The sequence below is a fragment of the Buteo buteo genome, chromosome Z, assembly GCF_964188355.1.
Source record: "Buteo buteo chromosome Z, bButBut1.hap1.1, whole genome shotgun sequence".
Taxonomy (NCBI): Eukaryota; Metazoa; Chordata; class Aves; order Accipitriformes; family Accipitridae; genus Buteo; species Buteo buteo.
The window spans coordinates 42,622,068-42,636,361 of NC_134204.1; the positions used below are offsets into that span (position 1 = coordinate 42,622,068).

At 40.0% G+C, this 14,294-nt stretch overlaps 1 protein-coding gene across 1 annotated transcript in view; it reads right to left on the reverse strand.

Annotated features, from left to right (window-relative positions):
- Positions 1 to 14,091, reverse strand: part of LOC142026980 (guanine nucleotide-binding protein subunit alpha-14) — a 91,328-nt gene extending 77,237 nt beyond the window's left edge. The window contains exon 1 of the mRNA XM_075020514.1: positions 13,971 to 14,091. Within this exon, the coding sequence (XP_074876615.1) occupies positions 13,971 to 14,091 (121 nt within the window). The remainder of the gene's footprint in view (positions 1 to 13,970) is intronic.
- Between the last annotated feature and the right edge of the window lie 203 nt (positions 14,092 to 14,294).

Below are 14,294 nucleotides of genomic sequence, written 5' to 3' on the forward strand. Positions count from 1 at the left end.
CCCTTAAGTAAAAAAAGCTCTCATGTCACCTGAACATCTAAATTCCCCTAAGTTTCACTGGGCCTACTGGCATTCTCTAGAAGACATATTTGTAAATCTGTTAGAACTGGCTTTAACTCACCTACCTGGATTTTCAGCACGTAAACAATTTCAAAACAAGAACAGAGGTTTGAAATCTCTCTTTTTCATGCAGTAACAGGATGATAGGCAGCTCTATGCTAAATAAACTGCCATCCTGACATTTTATAGGGCCTCAGTTCCTTTGCATGGGAAATTATGACCTATCTAATCTCAGGGACAGACTGCCAGTACTCAGGTCAGCTTGTAATTCTGAGCAACATGTTTACTCCCTTTCTTCTTTCTCTTAGCAATGAGAACTGGACTTTTCAGGTGTCATTTTACAGCAGCTTGCTGATACAGCTGTGCTGGGAGGTGACTGTACACATGCAGATGGCAAGACTCGCAGGTAACAAAGAATTTAAAAGGCTTGACACTGCAAAAGTTACCAAGCAAAAAAAAAAAAAAAAAAAGTTTAATAACCAGTGAAAACTTCCAGTGAAGTAAACTGCTTTCATCTACTCAGTTTTCACACTGCTCTATGACTGGGGAGGAGGGGGGGCAGGGGGAAGGAAAACCTACAGTACACTAATACACATGCAGGGCAAAGGTGTGGCAGCTCTGCACTATGGGATTGGCAGGAACTCCTCCCAAACATAGGTTTGCAAAATCCTTGACATCCATTATGCTAGCATTTAAGAACTTCATCTGGAAATTAGGACCCCCATGTGTCTGTCAAGTAAAAAATACCAGCTCCTGCTCAGAGGTTACATAGCACAGTGTCACAGAAGGCGCTACCTCAGAAAAAAGATGGGCTGACACATGGCTTTCGGATTGTGAAGTAACAATAAAACCAAGTAAAAAATAAAAGCTTCCTGCTTGGGTAATGAATGCCAAGTTTTTACAAAAAACACATTTTCGTGTCAAACACAAAGTTAGGAATTGTGAAATGGGTATGTCCTAAGGGCTAAAATGAATTGTTTGGCCTTTCCTACCAAAGAAAATATACCAGGTTGGGAATTAATTTGCTTTTTAAAATATGTATTACAATTATGGATAAGTGCTTAGCACAATTACCCTGGAAATATTTAGGACCAAAAAGTATTTACTTGGAAGTTTTTAAAAAAAGCGGGGGGGGGGGGGGGGGGGGGGGGGGGGCTTAATTTGTGACACATATCTTTATTTACTTAAATTGTTTTGCTTTCCAGTTAGTGTTCCATGTAATTCCCAACCAGTGGCTACCTACAGATATTTCCAAGATGCTCTGCATGAAGTTCTAATGCTTTTTAACCAAAAGATGAGCACAAGTACAGGCACTAGGAAAAGTAATCACATTTAAAAGAAATTAACTACAGGAGTCCTGGGACTAACAGTGGAATCACAAAACATTACAAGTATGTAATACATCTAGCAACCCATTCTTCCTTTTACTTAAATGTTGTTTTACAATAATTTTTTTCTTCCATGAAATACCTTCAGTTTGAAGATATCAAATGAAGGTATCTCTAATAAGCTATTTCAGCTCTAGCTCAACATTGAGAGAGAAGAAGATGTCATCATTAAACTAATGTTTTCATAGTAGAAATGGTTATTTCAGTACTGAGGAGCATTAGTACTGAGGAAACCAAAAGAACTTCAATGATGAAATACCTCAAAGTATTCCTGAACTTTAATGAAATTTTATTAACTTATATTCAGTATTCATTACAAGCACTCTCATTTTTCTCTTACAAAGTTGGAATACTGTTTTGAAAAATAATTCTCTAAGCTAAATCAAATTTCCTAATATAATCACATTGAAATTCCATAATGATGAGAGAAGATAAAGAACAGCAGTGTCACTGTGCACAAAGGCTCTTGCAAAGATCTGCTTACCCACACTACTGTTGTAGAAAACATCCTGTAATCCTAATTGTATGGCAAGGATAGTTTTCAAGAGAGAATCCTACATTACATGCTGAAAGGTCTGCCTGTAGAAAGAACATCAGTGCTTGAAAGCCTGGAAATAAGTCAATATGCAATATGGTAGATGGCATCATCTCCCACATTATCATTCACACAATTTTTGCCTCTAGTGAAATGAAAAACGCAGAATGTATTTTGACACAGAAGAAACTGATTCCTACCAAAGCTGCAGAACTTCATTCCTACTACATTTTTTTTCATAACTATGGGCTTGGGCCAATGAAACCATAGGTTAAATAGAACCAGTGTAAATATATTTGAAAGAAATTAATCTGAGTTTAATTTAAAATACATATACAGCCACCACTACTACCAGCAGAAGATACTATGTTCAGACAGCAAAGCCTACTCTCTCTGGCCACCAAGAAAAAAACTTAGCAGTTCATTTTCAGGCACAGGTTATTTTCCTATTTACAGTGCAGAACGCTATCTAGAGAAAGCTAAGCATGCCTGTGTTACTTCATATGATGAGTCTATTAGAAGAGTATGAATATTAGAAGAAAGGTACAAAATAGCAACTATTCAGTCAACTGGAAAAGGACACCTTTCTAAAAGGACATTTGAGAAAACAGAAGCAAAATCACAACTAATGAAGTTGGCCTTTATGTTTTGATTTTTGTTTAAGAGCATGTATACTTAATTTGTACTACCTGAGTAAAAGAGGCCTCATATTTAATTTTCCTAAAACAAAACTTAAAAGAAACAAGATACTAAACGCACATCCTTTTTCTTTCTTTTTTTGGACAAAACCACATAACTTTAAGTATCTGAAACTTGAACATTGCTGTGCTAAGCATAGACTGGAAAAAACTATATAATTAACTTTTTACCATTTAACATTTTTTTCACACAGTTTTTTATAATACTTGCTTTAAGTGTATATGTTTTACATAAAAAATGCTCCCTCTCTGTGCTCTGTTTTGAACTCATACATCAGTGAAAAATTTGTCAATACAAGTGATGGAAAAATAATTTCAAAGTTTCCTATGCTGAAATTATCACTCTGGGTTGACTATGCAACAGTGGAAACTGGAACATCCAAGAAATTGTAGTATTGTTCTATAATTCTGATGTAAATAAACTCAATTTTTACAGCTTTTCCGTAACAGGCTGCCATATGTCGGCACATTCATTTTCAACTATATCTTACAGTACTTTTAGCATTGGTATTGCAAACTGCTTTCCATAGGAACTGATAAAAGACTTCGTAAGACACAATATTTCAGATAAATAAAAGCAGATTACTGTCCCTATTTAAGAAAAAAACAAAGCGATCCAGTCAACAGTCAAACGTCAAGAAATATATCTGAGAAGTGGCAAAGGGCAAGGGTAGAAAACCACACTCTGCTAGGTATACTGAAGAATTACCTTACTCTTTCAAAAAATACTTCAAATAAAGTTATATCTACAAAAACTTACTCTAAATTTCCACAGAATTTTATACATGCAACAGATGTGAGGTAAAGCATAGTAACTACACAAAAGTATTAAGATGCAAGACAGCTCGAAGGCCACTTAACACAAAGTTTAAAATCCATAACCAAAAAAAGTTTGTGAACTAGTGCTAAGTCTCAGCAATTAAATATGATAGAGAATGGAAATTTCAGTGATAAAAGTTATCAATACAACCTAATTTTTCAATTATTTTTTTTTTTCCTGGTCATCTGCTAAGCAAAGAAATCAAAATCTTTCTTCAGAGCCCTTTAAATTGCAGGCTAGATCAATTTACTGACTGAAAATAGGAAAATACTTGGATAAAATGGATTAGTAGTTACCTGTTATTTACCAGTAATTTCCTTCCTTAGATTTCCTATGCAGTTTATTGTAATCAGATTTTAATTTTAGAATGAGATTTTATTTACTTGAATCAAATTTTAACTCTGTTTTTAGCATATTGAAAGTGGCAACCTGCACAACATGACAACCCCTTCTGAGCAGAAACCCAAATGCACATTTTGAGTAAGCTTTTTCAGTACTCAGGTTTATAAACAATTGGGCTACCAAGAGTCTTCAAGACACATCAGCAAGTTGATTTCTCCATCCAAAACAAGCCCAAAAGTAACTGTTAATACCACTGAGGTTACAAATATATGTGAATATTTTCAAAGTACTGTACTTAGAAATATTTGGTGCTTGACCCAAAACAGTTCAAAAATTTTTTCCAGAATTTTCTCCTTCAGTGATATTGACTCAAAAACTTACTTTGCAGAGGCAGCTACATGCAACAGCTTTTAAATGAAGTTCAAAGGAGCTAAATTATTTAGAGAAGAGAAGAGAAGAGAAGAGAAGAGAAGAGAAGAGAAGAGAAGAGAAGAGAAGAGAAGAGAAGAAAAAAAAGACAGCAATATCTAAACACATAAAACAAAGTGAAGCCAGAGAAAAGTGATGTAGTCAAGGTAAACTTCCAACATGCATTCTGCATGCAAAGAATGCTATATCTACATGCTTTGGAAAACAAATTCAGAATGAGTTCTGATCCTTTTTTCATGTTTGCAAATGAAGCTGCATGCTTAGATTACTATCCAGATTAAGAGATTAAATTAAACACAGTACATTTACAATGTTAGGAAGTGGCAAAAATCAATCTCAAGGGCTTTGAAGGTACACCTTAAACAAACAGTTCTTGAGACAGCAATTTGTATACTACTACTCAAAAAAATGATCGAACTTGCTTTCTTCAGCAGAGGAAATTATTAGACCTGGAACCGATTTAGAGAATGTAAAAAGTGAAAAGCAAAACATAATAACTAAAGTTTGCATTTAATATTTCACTGCATAACCTAGAGCTAAACTATTTCCCAGGACAATATTTTAGTTTTTATGTTTTATTCTTTCCAACAGGAGTACTCTTTAAGAAGCATTTGTTTGTTCAAACCGACCATCTGCTCTCACAAATCAAAAAGGAATAAAATTAATAGTAGTTTTATATGATTCTCACACTCAAGTGGAAGCCAAGCACTAATTTGTCATGGTTCAGCACTTGCTAGACATAAAATCAACATCTATTACTTGGAGAGGTTTTCTGTTTATGTAGTGGGGAAAAAAAGTGACTTGGTGGCCCATGACAGACTTCGCTAAAATTTTTTTTTTTTTTGGTGAAAAAGTGTGTTTAATAGTAGCTATGAATCAATAAAGACATGGTACAGCCACCCTTAAACCATGAAAAAGAAGGTAAAGGAATAGCATACAGCAGTCCTTGCCTTCTTTGGGTGCTTTCATTCATAGTAAGTTATTCTGGAGGTGAAAGGGAAGTTAGCCAGCTAGATATATTTATGAATATTAAAGCAGTAGATCATAATTTTATCAGATCTAGTTAAACTTTATGAGCAAAATGTGATTGTGATATTACAAAGCAATTTATAATGTAGTTGAACAGTCAAGCAGGTCGTTCACTTGGAAAGGGTTAGTATTGAAGCCATAGCAAAGACTGTAGGAATCACAGCAGATTAGATAAAATGAATGTATGCACTATTGGGTTTGCTTTGTGCAAATGAAACAATTTATTGCTTAGTTTGCTCAGCCACTGCTGCTCAAAAAGAAATTCAGCCAAGAGTTAGGCTTTGGTTTTAAGCTGTAGTTCCTCAGTACTTCAAATTCAAAGCTTGCAATGTATAAGCTCCCACGTTCATTTACATCTGTTCAATGCCCAGTATTTCATACATGGTGTTCCTGCATAACAGGGGAGCTGTGGAACCCTGAGCACTTAGTTTAAGCTAGTCCTTGTATTTCAGTTTCAAAGCAGAAAGATATACTACTCTATTTACTTCTTTCCTCTAATATTAGGCAAATGCAGTAACTTATGCAAAGAAAAGCAAATACGGTAAAGGAAAGTAATCTGAAGGCAATCCTAACAGGAATCACTTGGCAGTTAAACAGAAGATTAGCATTATCATAAAAATATAATTGTTCATTTCTTCACTCTTTGTCTTTCAGAAGGATAAAGTTGATTACATTATACTACGCACTAACCTCCCTTTTAAGTAAAACAATCATTTCAGAAAATTCTAATTTTGCTTTGCCTATTATGCTATTAGTTCATTTGGAAACAAGGCCAGATGGAATGAAATGAAAAAAATATTCAATTATCTTCCTTTATGATAGCAATCACAGAAAAAAAAAAAAGCATTTTCCCCCTTATTCTGTTGCTTTCTTCAAGGAACATGAAGAATGAACATTAGCTATCTCAAAAAATGATGGTACACTAAAAAGCCAAAGTGGTCAATAGTAAGGTGTCACTTTATAGAAGAATTGCAGGCTGCCACTTTATTCCTTTCAGTGGATTACCTTTTTCGGACCTTACAGGTACTAAGCATTCTCAGCAGATCATGTCCTCATGTCTTCACTACTAATCTCTCCTCTCCCAAAGTAATGCTTCATGGGTTTTGGATACCAGGTAATACAAAACCAAAGGCAGCAAGGCCGTGTGATCCTTTTCCTCCTCAAAATGTTGTGCTTGTTTTATCTTAAAACAACTGCTACTAGTTGTCTAGTAACTGCTACCCCTTCGAACATTTAAAAAAAATAAATAAATTCTGTTTTGATAATGATGACACCAACTAGAAACACAACAGTTAAATTCTCCCAAAATGAAGCAGAGACCATACTAGAGTTGGAAAATAACTGGCATTCTCAACTAATACTCAGTGAAGAAAAAAAAAAAAAAAGTTTTTGGCACAAAGCACTGACATTTAATGATCATTTTGCTAAACTTCCAAACAAAGGAATGTTATATTTATGTGATACTTAAAACATTTCAAATTGCATAGTAATAATGCCAAGAGAAAGGTTTAAACTGTTCTATTCAAAGAGCAGAAAGGCTGTTTTAATTAACAGGTACATGGGGAGAATTCCTGAATTATCATTTGATTGTTTAAACATACCTTTCTCAGAAATAAAATTCAGTTCAATTAAAATTACTGACTTGACACACATACTGATGGGTAAAAATCTCAGCAAAGGTTTGAGTTAGTTGCTGTAAATTATGATTGGTTTTGCCACCCAGCATGTTCATCCAGGGACCAGTCCACTGTCAGCCCTGCAAAATCTGGTTCTCAATACCAAAGCACATGGAGTTTTACTAATTTAAAAAAAGGATGCTACCTTGATCTAACTATCTGTAACTTGATTCAGAAATAACTAAGAATGAAGATGTATTTTTACACTGATAGAGCTGTTCTTACATATCCTTACATTGTATCTGGACTTCATGATGCCAGTCAGCCACGCATAATCCAAACAGTTTATAAATATTCTACAACTGCCTGTCATGATGAAGCCTGTGGCTACTGAAATTGATTTGTATCAAGTATTTGCTCAGATTAGCTTCTGAAGAAATGGATTATCTCATTTACTCTTAGAAACCTTAATACACAATCAGAATCTCAAGGCATAACCAGCACTTGTTCATTGCATCAGTTTTCTCTAGAGTTGATTTTGGGAATCCTGTGTTAGCAAACTACTAAAAAAAAAAAACAACAATTAACCACATTCACTTAATAATATTATGCTTCAGACTAAGACAGCCTGCTCTCTTTGCATCTATTCAAGCTAGATTAGTTTTACACTATTGCTTCTTGGTATTAATTTTCAAACAGATAGGCAAGAAAGAGAACAAATTTACCAGGTAGATAAGCAGAGGGATTCCTTGTTTTTTTATAAAATCTATTCACAGAAGCCAACACAGACATAGTAAATATGTCTGACAAAGGCAGGCAGACAGCTTGGAGTAGGAAGGCTGCTGAAAAACAAGCAATCGCTATGAGATATGCCCTCACGACTTAGGATATATGCACTTCTCTAGCACACATATCCTGGGAAGACAAACTAAGAGCCATTATTGCCAGTTAACAGTGAGCAGCTGAGGCACAGCAGCAGTTTTTCTCATGTCTGTATTTGCCCTGAATTATGGAGTTGCACAGGCTGAGATGCCTTGACTGTGCCCCCCAACACCCACATGGGTTCAGGTACAGTCACGCTCACTGATTAACGCAGCTCTGTCTCAGCCCTTAAGGTTTTCACCAGCCTTTCGTTCCCCACAGACAGATCTGATTACCAACTGTAATAAAAATGATGCATAAAACCCACATGTAAAATGGAAGAGTAAAACGTTTCTGGTAATTACAACCAAGTAAGAGCTACAGCAGAAAACTGAAAAACTAACATGCAACACCATTAGTGTACTGAGAAAAAAATGCTATTCATTCTATATGCTCAGTCTTGCCTCTTTGAGTTTACATTAAATCCAAATATGGGGGTTTTTTTATTAATTTATACAGCCTGCTGGTTTAGATTAACATGTACAAATCTACTAACGACTGGGGGAAGATGGACTCTACCATCAGTAGCCTGATATGGATATATTTCCTTTCTCCATATCTTTTTGACTTGCGCAAATTCAAATTGGTTTCATCATAGAGAGGTTTCTTATTCCTACGCCACTATTCAGAAATATAATTTGTATTTTACCACATACCTGAATGTCAGCCTGCCCAGTGCTATCAAAAAAATTAACCGGGCTGACACATCTAGAACTTTCCTATTCTCAGAGAGATTAATTGTGCTTCCTATAGAAATGTAATGACTTCTTTTAAGGAAACAAAAGGTCCAAAGAGATGCCTTGCTACTGCAATGAATTCCAGAAAGCATTTCATCTACCTGTAGGGGAGTTCCTGGTTCGGTACAGTGCTTCTGTCCACATACCCAGCTATAAGTGAAAATGTAAAACTGGACTGTTTCATACTAGATTGTAGCTGAGTATGTCTAGAAACTCATTCTTTTTTGGCATAACTGGGAAGATAGATCCCACGGAAGGACTCTGTCACATATTTCAGGCCGTTGTCCCATCCTCGGAATCAGATGAGCTTTCATAGGACTTCCTGCTGCAATTAGAAGCCAGTCAAAATCTACACCCTTGTGATCACTCTCTCTCTAAATATAGGATGCTTCTCTGAGAAACGTAAAAACCAGTGCTGGTCAATTCCTTTACTCCCTTAGAAACTCCAAAGTGAATGATGGTATTAAATAGTTCAGTCTTACAGCTTCATGATTTTTTCTGTCAACCTTATGTTTTAAATGGGAAAACGGTTAAGTGACTACAGTGTCCCATTCATGACAGCAAAGCTTTCAGTAAACCCTGATTCTATTTTCTGCTCTTTTTCCTTGCCAAAGCATGGCCTAAAATTAGACAGAAAGGGAAAAAAAAAAAAAAGTGGTTCATAGACAACCTACATGTGATATGATCAATGTAAACTTTTCCAGGTGCTTAAAAGAAAATGAAGGCCTACAACAGCATGTCTATCTAAAGTGCAATCTTACTCCACCAGAATCTGTCATAGTCTTGTCTGGTTGGAGATCTTCCTGCTTCCAGTCAGGAGTTAATGTACTGCCAGCCTACCATCTTTATATCATTTCTTAAAACTGCTGTGGATTACTGCCCCCAAAAGTATCTCTCTGCATTATATAGAAAGAGCAGCTCTTCTATCTTAACATGGCTTATCACGGAGAACTGACTCTGCCTGTCAAACGTGACCCTCTCCACACCTGGCCATTATAGTGATGCAGGCTGGAAAAAAACCTACTTGAGATGGCCCTGCTGGGCCTTCAGCAGGACCACTCACTTCCACAGTTCACAGTCTGATGCTTACGTGTGTTCATAAGCAGCATTATCTTCACCATGCTTAGAGGTTTTACACTGAAGTTTTATTCACAATCATAACTTAAGCATATATTCATAAATTATTATGTCCTCTAATAGGCTACCAGGAAAAAAATGTTAGCCCTCTTAGCCATTAAATTTATTTTGTTTTGGTTTTGTTAAAAATATACCCACTTCTCCCAGCAACAAATCCCTTTAATTAAGAGGTTTTAATGGGGTCTTTATTTAGGCATACATAATGCCTGCAATGGGGTCCATTCTGCAAAAGGTCTCAGCAACAATCTGACCTCTATCCAAAGTCTGCAAACACTGTCAAGAGGGAAACCCTGATGCATTTGACAAGGGGCAGGGAGAGAGGGGGGGAAAAAAAAGGCAAAGGGGGGAAAAAAAGGCAAAGGGGGGAAAAAAAGGCAAAGGGGGGAAAAAAAGGCAAAGGGGGGAAAAAAAGGCAAAGGGGGGAAAAAAAGGCAAAGGGGGGAAAAAAAGGCAAAGGGGGGAAAAAAAGGCAAAGGGGGGAAAAAAAGGCAAAGGGGGGAAAAAAAGGCAAAGGGGGGAAAAAAAGGCAAAGGGGGGAAAAAAAGGCAAAGGGGGGAAAAAAGGCAAAGGGGGGAAAAAAAGGCAAAGGGGGGAAAAAAAGGCAAAGGGGGGAAAAAAAGGCAAAGGGGGGAAAAAAAGGCAAAGGGGGGAAAAAAAGGCAAAGGGGGGAAAAAAAGGCAAAGGGGGGAAAAAAAGGCAAAGGGGGGAAAAAAAGGCAAAGGGGGGAAAAAAAGGCAAAGGGGGGAAAAAAAGGCAAAGGGGGGAAAAAAAGGCAAAGGGGGGAAAAAAAGGCAAAGGGGGGAAAAAAAGGCAAAGGGGGGAAAAAAAGGCAAAGGGGGGAAAAAAAGGCAAAGGGGGGAAAAAAAGGCAAAGGGGGGAAAAAAAGGCAAAGGGGGGAAAAAAAGGCAAAGGGGGGAAAAAAAGGCAAAGGGGGGAAAAAAAGGCAAAGGGGGGAAAAAAAGGCAAAGGGGGGAAAAAAAGGCAAAGGGGGGAAAAAAAGGCAAAGGGGGGAAAAAAAGGCAAAGGGGGGAAAAAAAGGCAAAGGGGGGAAAAAAAGGCAAAGGGGGGAAAAAAAGGCAAAGGGGGGAAAAAAAGGCAAAGGGGGGAAAAAAAGGCAAAGGGGGGAAAAAAAGGCAAAGGGGGGAAAAAAAGGCAAAGGGGGGAAAAAAAGGCAAAGGGGGGAAAAAAAAGGCAAAGGAGGAAAATGAAAAGCAAGTAGGGAACAGATACTCAAGAGTAACAATGAAAATTGATGTTTAAAAAAACTGCCCAAAACCCTAGCCATTTCCTAGTATATTTCTCAAGAAGGATCAAGATTTCAAAATCTATTATACCCCCCTTTGTGAGCACACCGCTGCCATGCACGTGCATGGGCACATAGAAGAAAAAAATCACTTGCTTGCCTTAACTTGGAAAACAGGTGGATGAAGCGGGATATGACAGGCCTGTAAAACCAGAAGAGGCATGGCAGTGAATGCATAGGCACCTGACAGTTTGCTCTCTTTCAAAACAAATATTAAGAGGTTTTAAATAAGAGGAATAGGCCAATAAAAAACAGAAGGATGTGGTTTTTGACACAGAATGCAGGAAAGCTGGCCATCTCCTGCCACAACATGCTGTGGATGGCAGAAGGATGCTAGATAAATGCATGGAAGAGCAATCCACTGAGAGTTGCTGAAAACGTAGAACCCCCACGTGACTCAGGAAACTCCTGAGACAGGAGCAGTTGGAAGCTGAGAGTACAGTCTAGGGAAGGGAGAGAAGTCATGTTTATGCCACTCTTGCATCATGCCTTGAAGATCTGTTTGACAACAAAACATTGCTGGAGAGATAATAATCCAGAATGGCCACCTTTGTACCTATCATGTAAAAGACTAAAGGAACTGCTAAATTTGCCAGACAAGAAGATACCTTTTTACTTTTTATTGAGCAGAACTACATGCTTCAAATTACACTTTCTAAAGTATATTTGCAATATCTGGATGTACATGGTTACATCCATATTCAAGAAAATATCTTAATTACTACCATAAACAAGTTACCCTTCTTATGGTATTACATATACTGGTAATGTCCCACCAGGTCAGAACAAAGTTTTAGTTTGTTTATTGCAAAAGGTAGTTTCAAAAAAAGGTTTGGTATTCCCTCAAGACCTATGAGTACTGCCACAGATGAGTGCTTTTGAAAGGTCTCTTCTTTGAAAGCATACTGCTTCTTCAAGAGGTTTGCAGTCTTTTTGTGTGAGTGATTAATATTACTGCTCCACCTGAGGTTTTCCATGATGATTTTGCACTACAACAAGTAAATAAACTGTTTTTCAAAGAAGGAGAAGGTGGCTATGGTGCAACAAAAACCAGCGGATGAACACAGACAGTAGTCAAACCTAATTTTGCCCTTTAAAGCTGTGACATTACGGTTGCTCACAATTTTAAACTTGGACTCAAGCATTGTAACAGACAGGTTTGCCCCCAAAGCAAACCAATAGCCTCATTTGACTTCATGGCTAATAGGGACATGCGATTTCACTCTAATTTCTCCATCAAACCTGTCTTAAGCTAGCCAAGCCTTTCCTTTGAGATAGCTATGAAAAATGTTTTCATCTAAATAACTCAAGGGCTGGAGAAATCCAGACTCCAGAACCAAGCTCTCAGGGCTGGTCATCCATTGGATCTCCCCACCATGACTCAACAATGTTGACCAAGCTGCAGTGTTTTCAGTTAAAGCAAAGCAGCAGTATGTGGAATCCCAAAAGCAAACAGAGGAGAAAGTGGGAAAACAGTAAATATTGTAACATTTAAATTGCATAAAGGTAGAGCATTATACTGAAGAAAAGTAAATTGGAATAAAAGTTACTTCACAATCTTTCAAGACATCAGCCGCACAGATAAAACATTGCGCTAGAGGAGTTTTTAACAGACAATTCACTGCAAAATCCAAAATCCAACATCCATGAGTTTAGACTGTTGCATCAGTCAGCCACAGATACCTACACAGGTAATAGGCAAAGTCAATGGCAAACCAGACATACAGCACTGAGGGTGAGTCAGTATTTTGGATTTTCATTTTTTTTTAAGTCAGTTTCATGTTATAATCATTTTGTAATTCAACATTGAGAGCTGCCTGTTTAAACTTGGTTTCTGATATACAGTTCTTTTCAGACTTCCTAAAAACTTGCTATTTGAAGCCCGGTTGGTTATTTGGTGAGGTACCTTATGCAAGCTGCTGTATCTTGACCTGTCTGCAGCAGAGATGACGTCAGAGTCTTTAGCAAGGGACTGTTAGCACTAGCACACGGTAGCGCTAGCTCACGGACTTGCTGTACTACATACCTAGACTTCTCCTCTGGCACTGGCTATAGCAAGTGAAGCTGTTCCCCCCAGGGACCTCTGACACCGGAGAGCTTCTGCATCAAGCCGTTTGGTCACAAACAGCTGCCACAGAAACATAAAACTTTCCTGGACTGAGGCTGCTTCACCTTAGTTTGAGATTTGCTATCAGAAAATAGAACTCGGTTCCAAGTTTCTTGTTGTCTTTCAGCCCCTGCTGGGAGCTTAGTTTCCCCCCCCAGCCGGTATCAGAGCAGCAGGACCTCCGCCGCAGGAGGGTCTGGCATCCGCATGGAGCAAGCAACAGGCGGAAAGGCTTAAAGCTGTCAACTTCATTTGCACCAGAGCTCTCACCAACACCTCCACCACGCCTAACTACCACCAGTGACACCGCACTCACTGAAGAAGTCAAGCGGTTGACGCAGGAAACGGTGCCTCAGAAGAGATGCTCCGAACCGAAGCGTGCGGGCTGGGCCGGGCTGGCTGGTACTGCCTCTCCCCGCTCCTCGCCTCGGGAGGTGAGGCCTTCCGCAGGGTGCTGGGCATACCGGTTCCGAAACGCACCGCGCTCGCCCAGCCACCGGACCGGCCACGCGTGAGGGCCGAGGCGCGTCAAGTACGGCTTCCCGAGCGGGCAGCTATCCTTCCCTCACGGCGCCGCACCGCGGCACCTGGCCTCCTCACGGTGCCTGGGCACGTCCGGGCTCGGTTCGGTGTCTCTCGAAAGAAAAGCCGCCCGGGCAGCAGCCCTACGCGCGCGGGGCTGCGGAAACCCGCCGCGCCCCCCCGGCCCGGCCGCACGCCGGGCAGCGACGGCAGAAACTTCGACCGAGCCGCCGGCTGCAGCGGCAGGACACCCCCACGCCGGAGCAGCCCCGCCGCGACGAGCTGTCTCCCCGCCCCGGGGCGGGCGGGGGGCGGCCCGCACTCACCCAGCAGCAGCAGCTTCAGCTCCCGGCGGGCGTCCCGCTTGTCCCGGCGCAGCTGCCGCTCGATCTCCGCGCTGATGCGCTGCGACTCCTTCTCCTCGGCGGACAGGCAGCAGCCGGCCATGGCCCCCGGCGCCCCCGGCTCCCGCCGCCGGAGGGGAGCGGAGGAAAGCCGTCCCCGGCTTTCCCGCGGCGTGCCGAGGCGAGGCGAGGCAGGCGAGGGGCTGCCGCCTCCCCTCCCGCCGCCGGAGGGGCCGGGGCAGGCAGCCGGGCGGGCGGGCGGGTGCCGCCTCCTCCCGCCGGTGAAAGACGCGGCAGGCGCGGCCG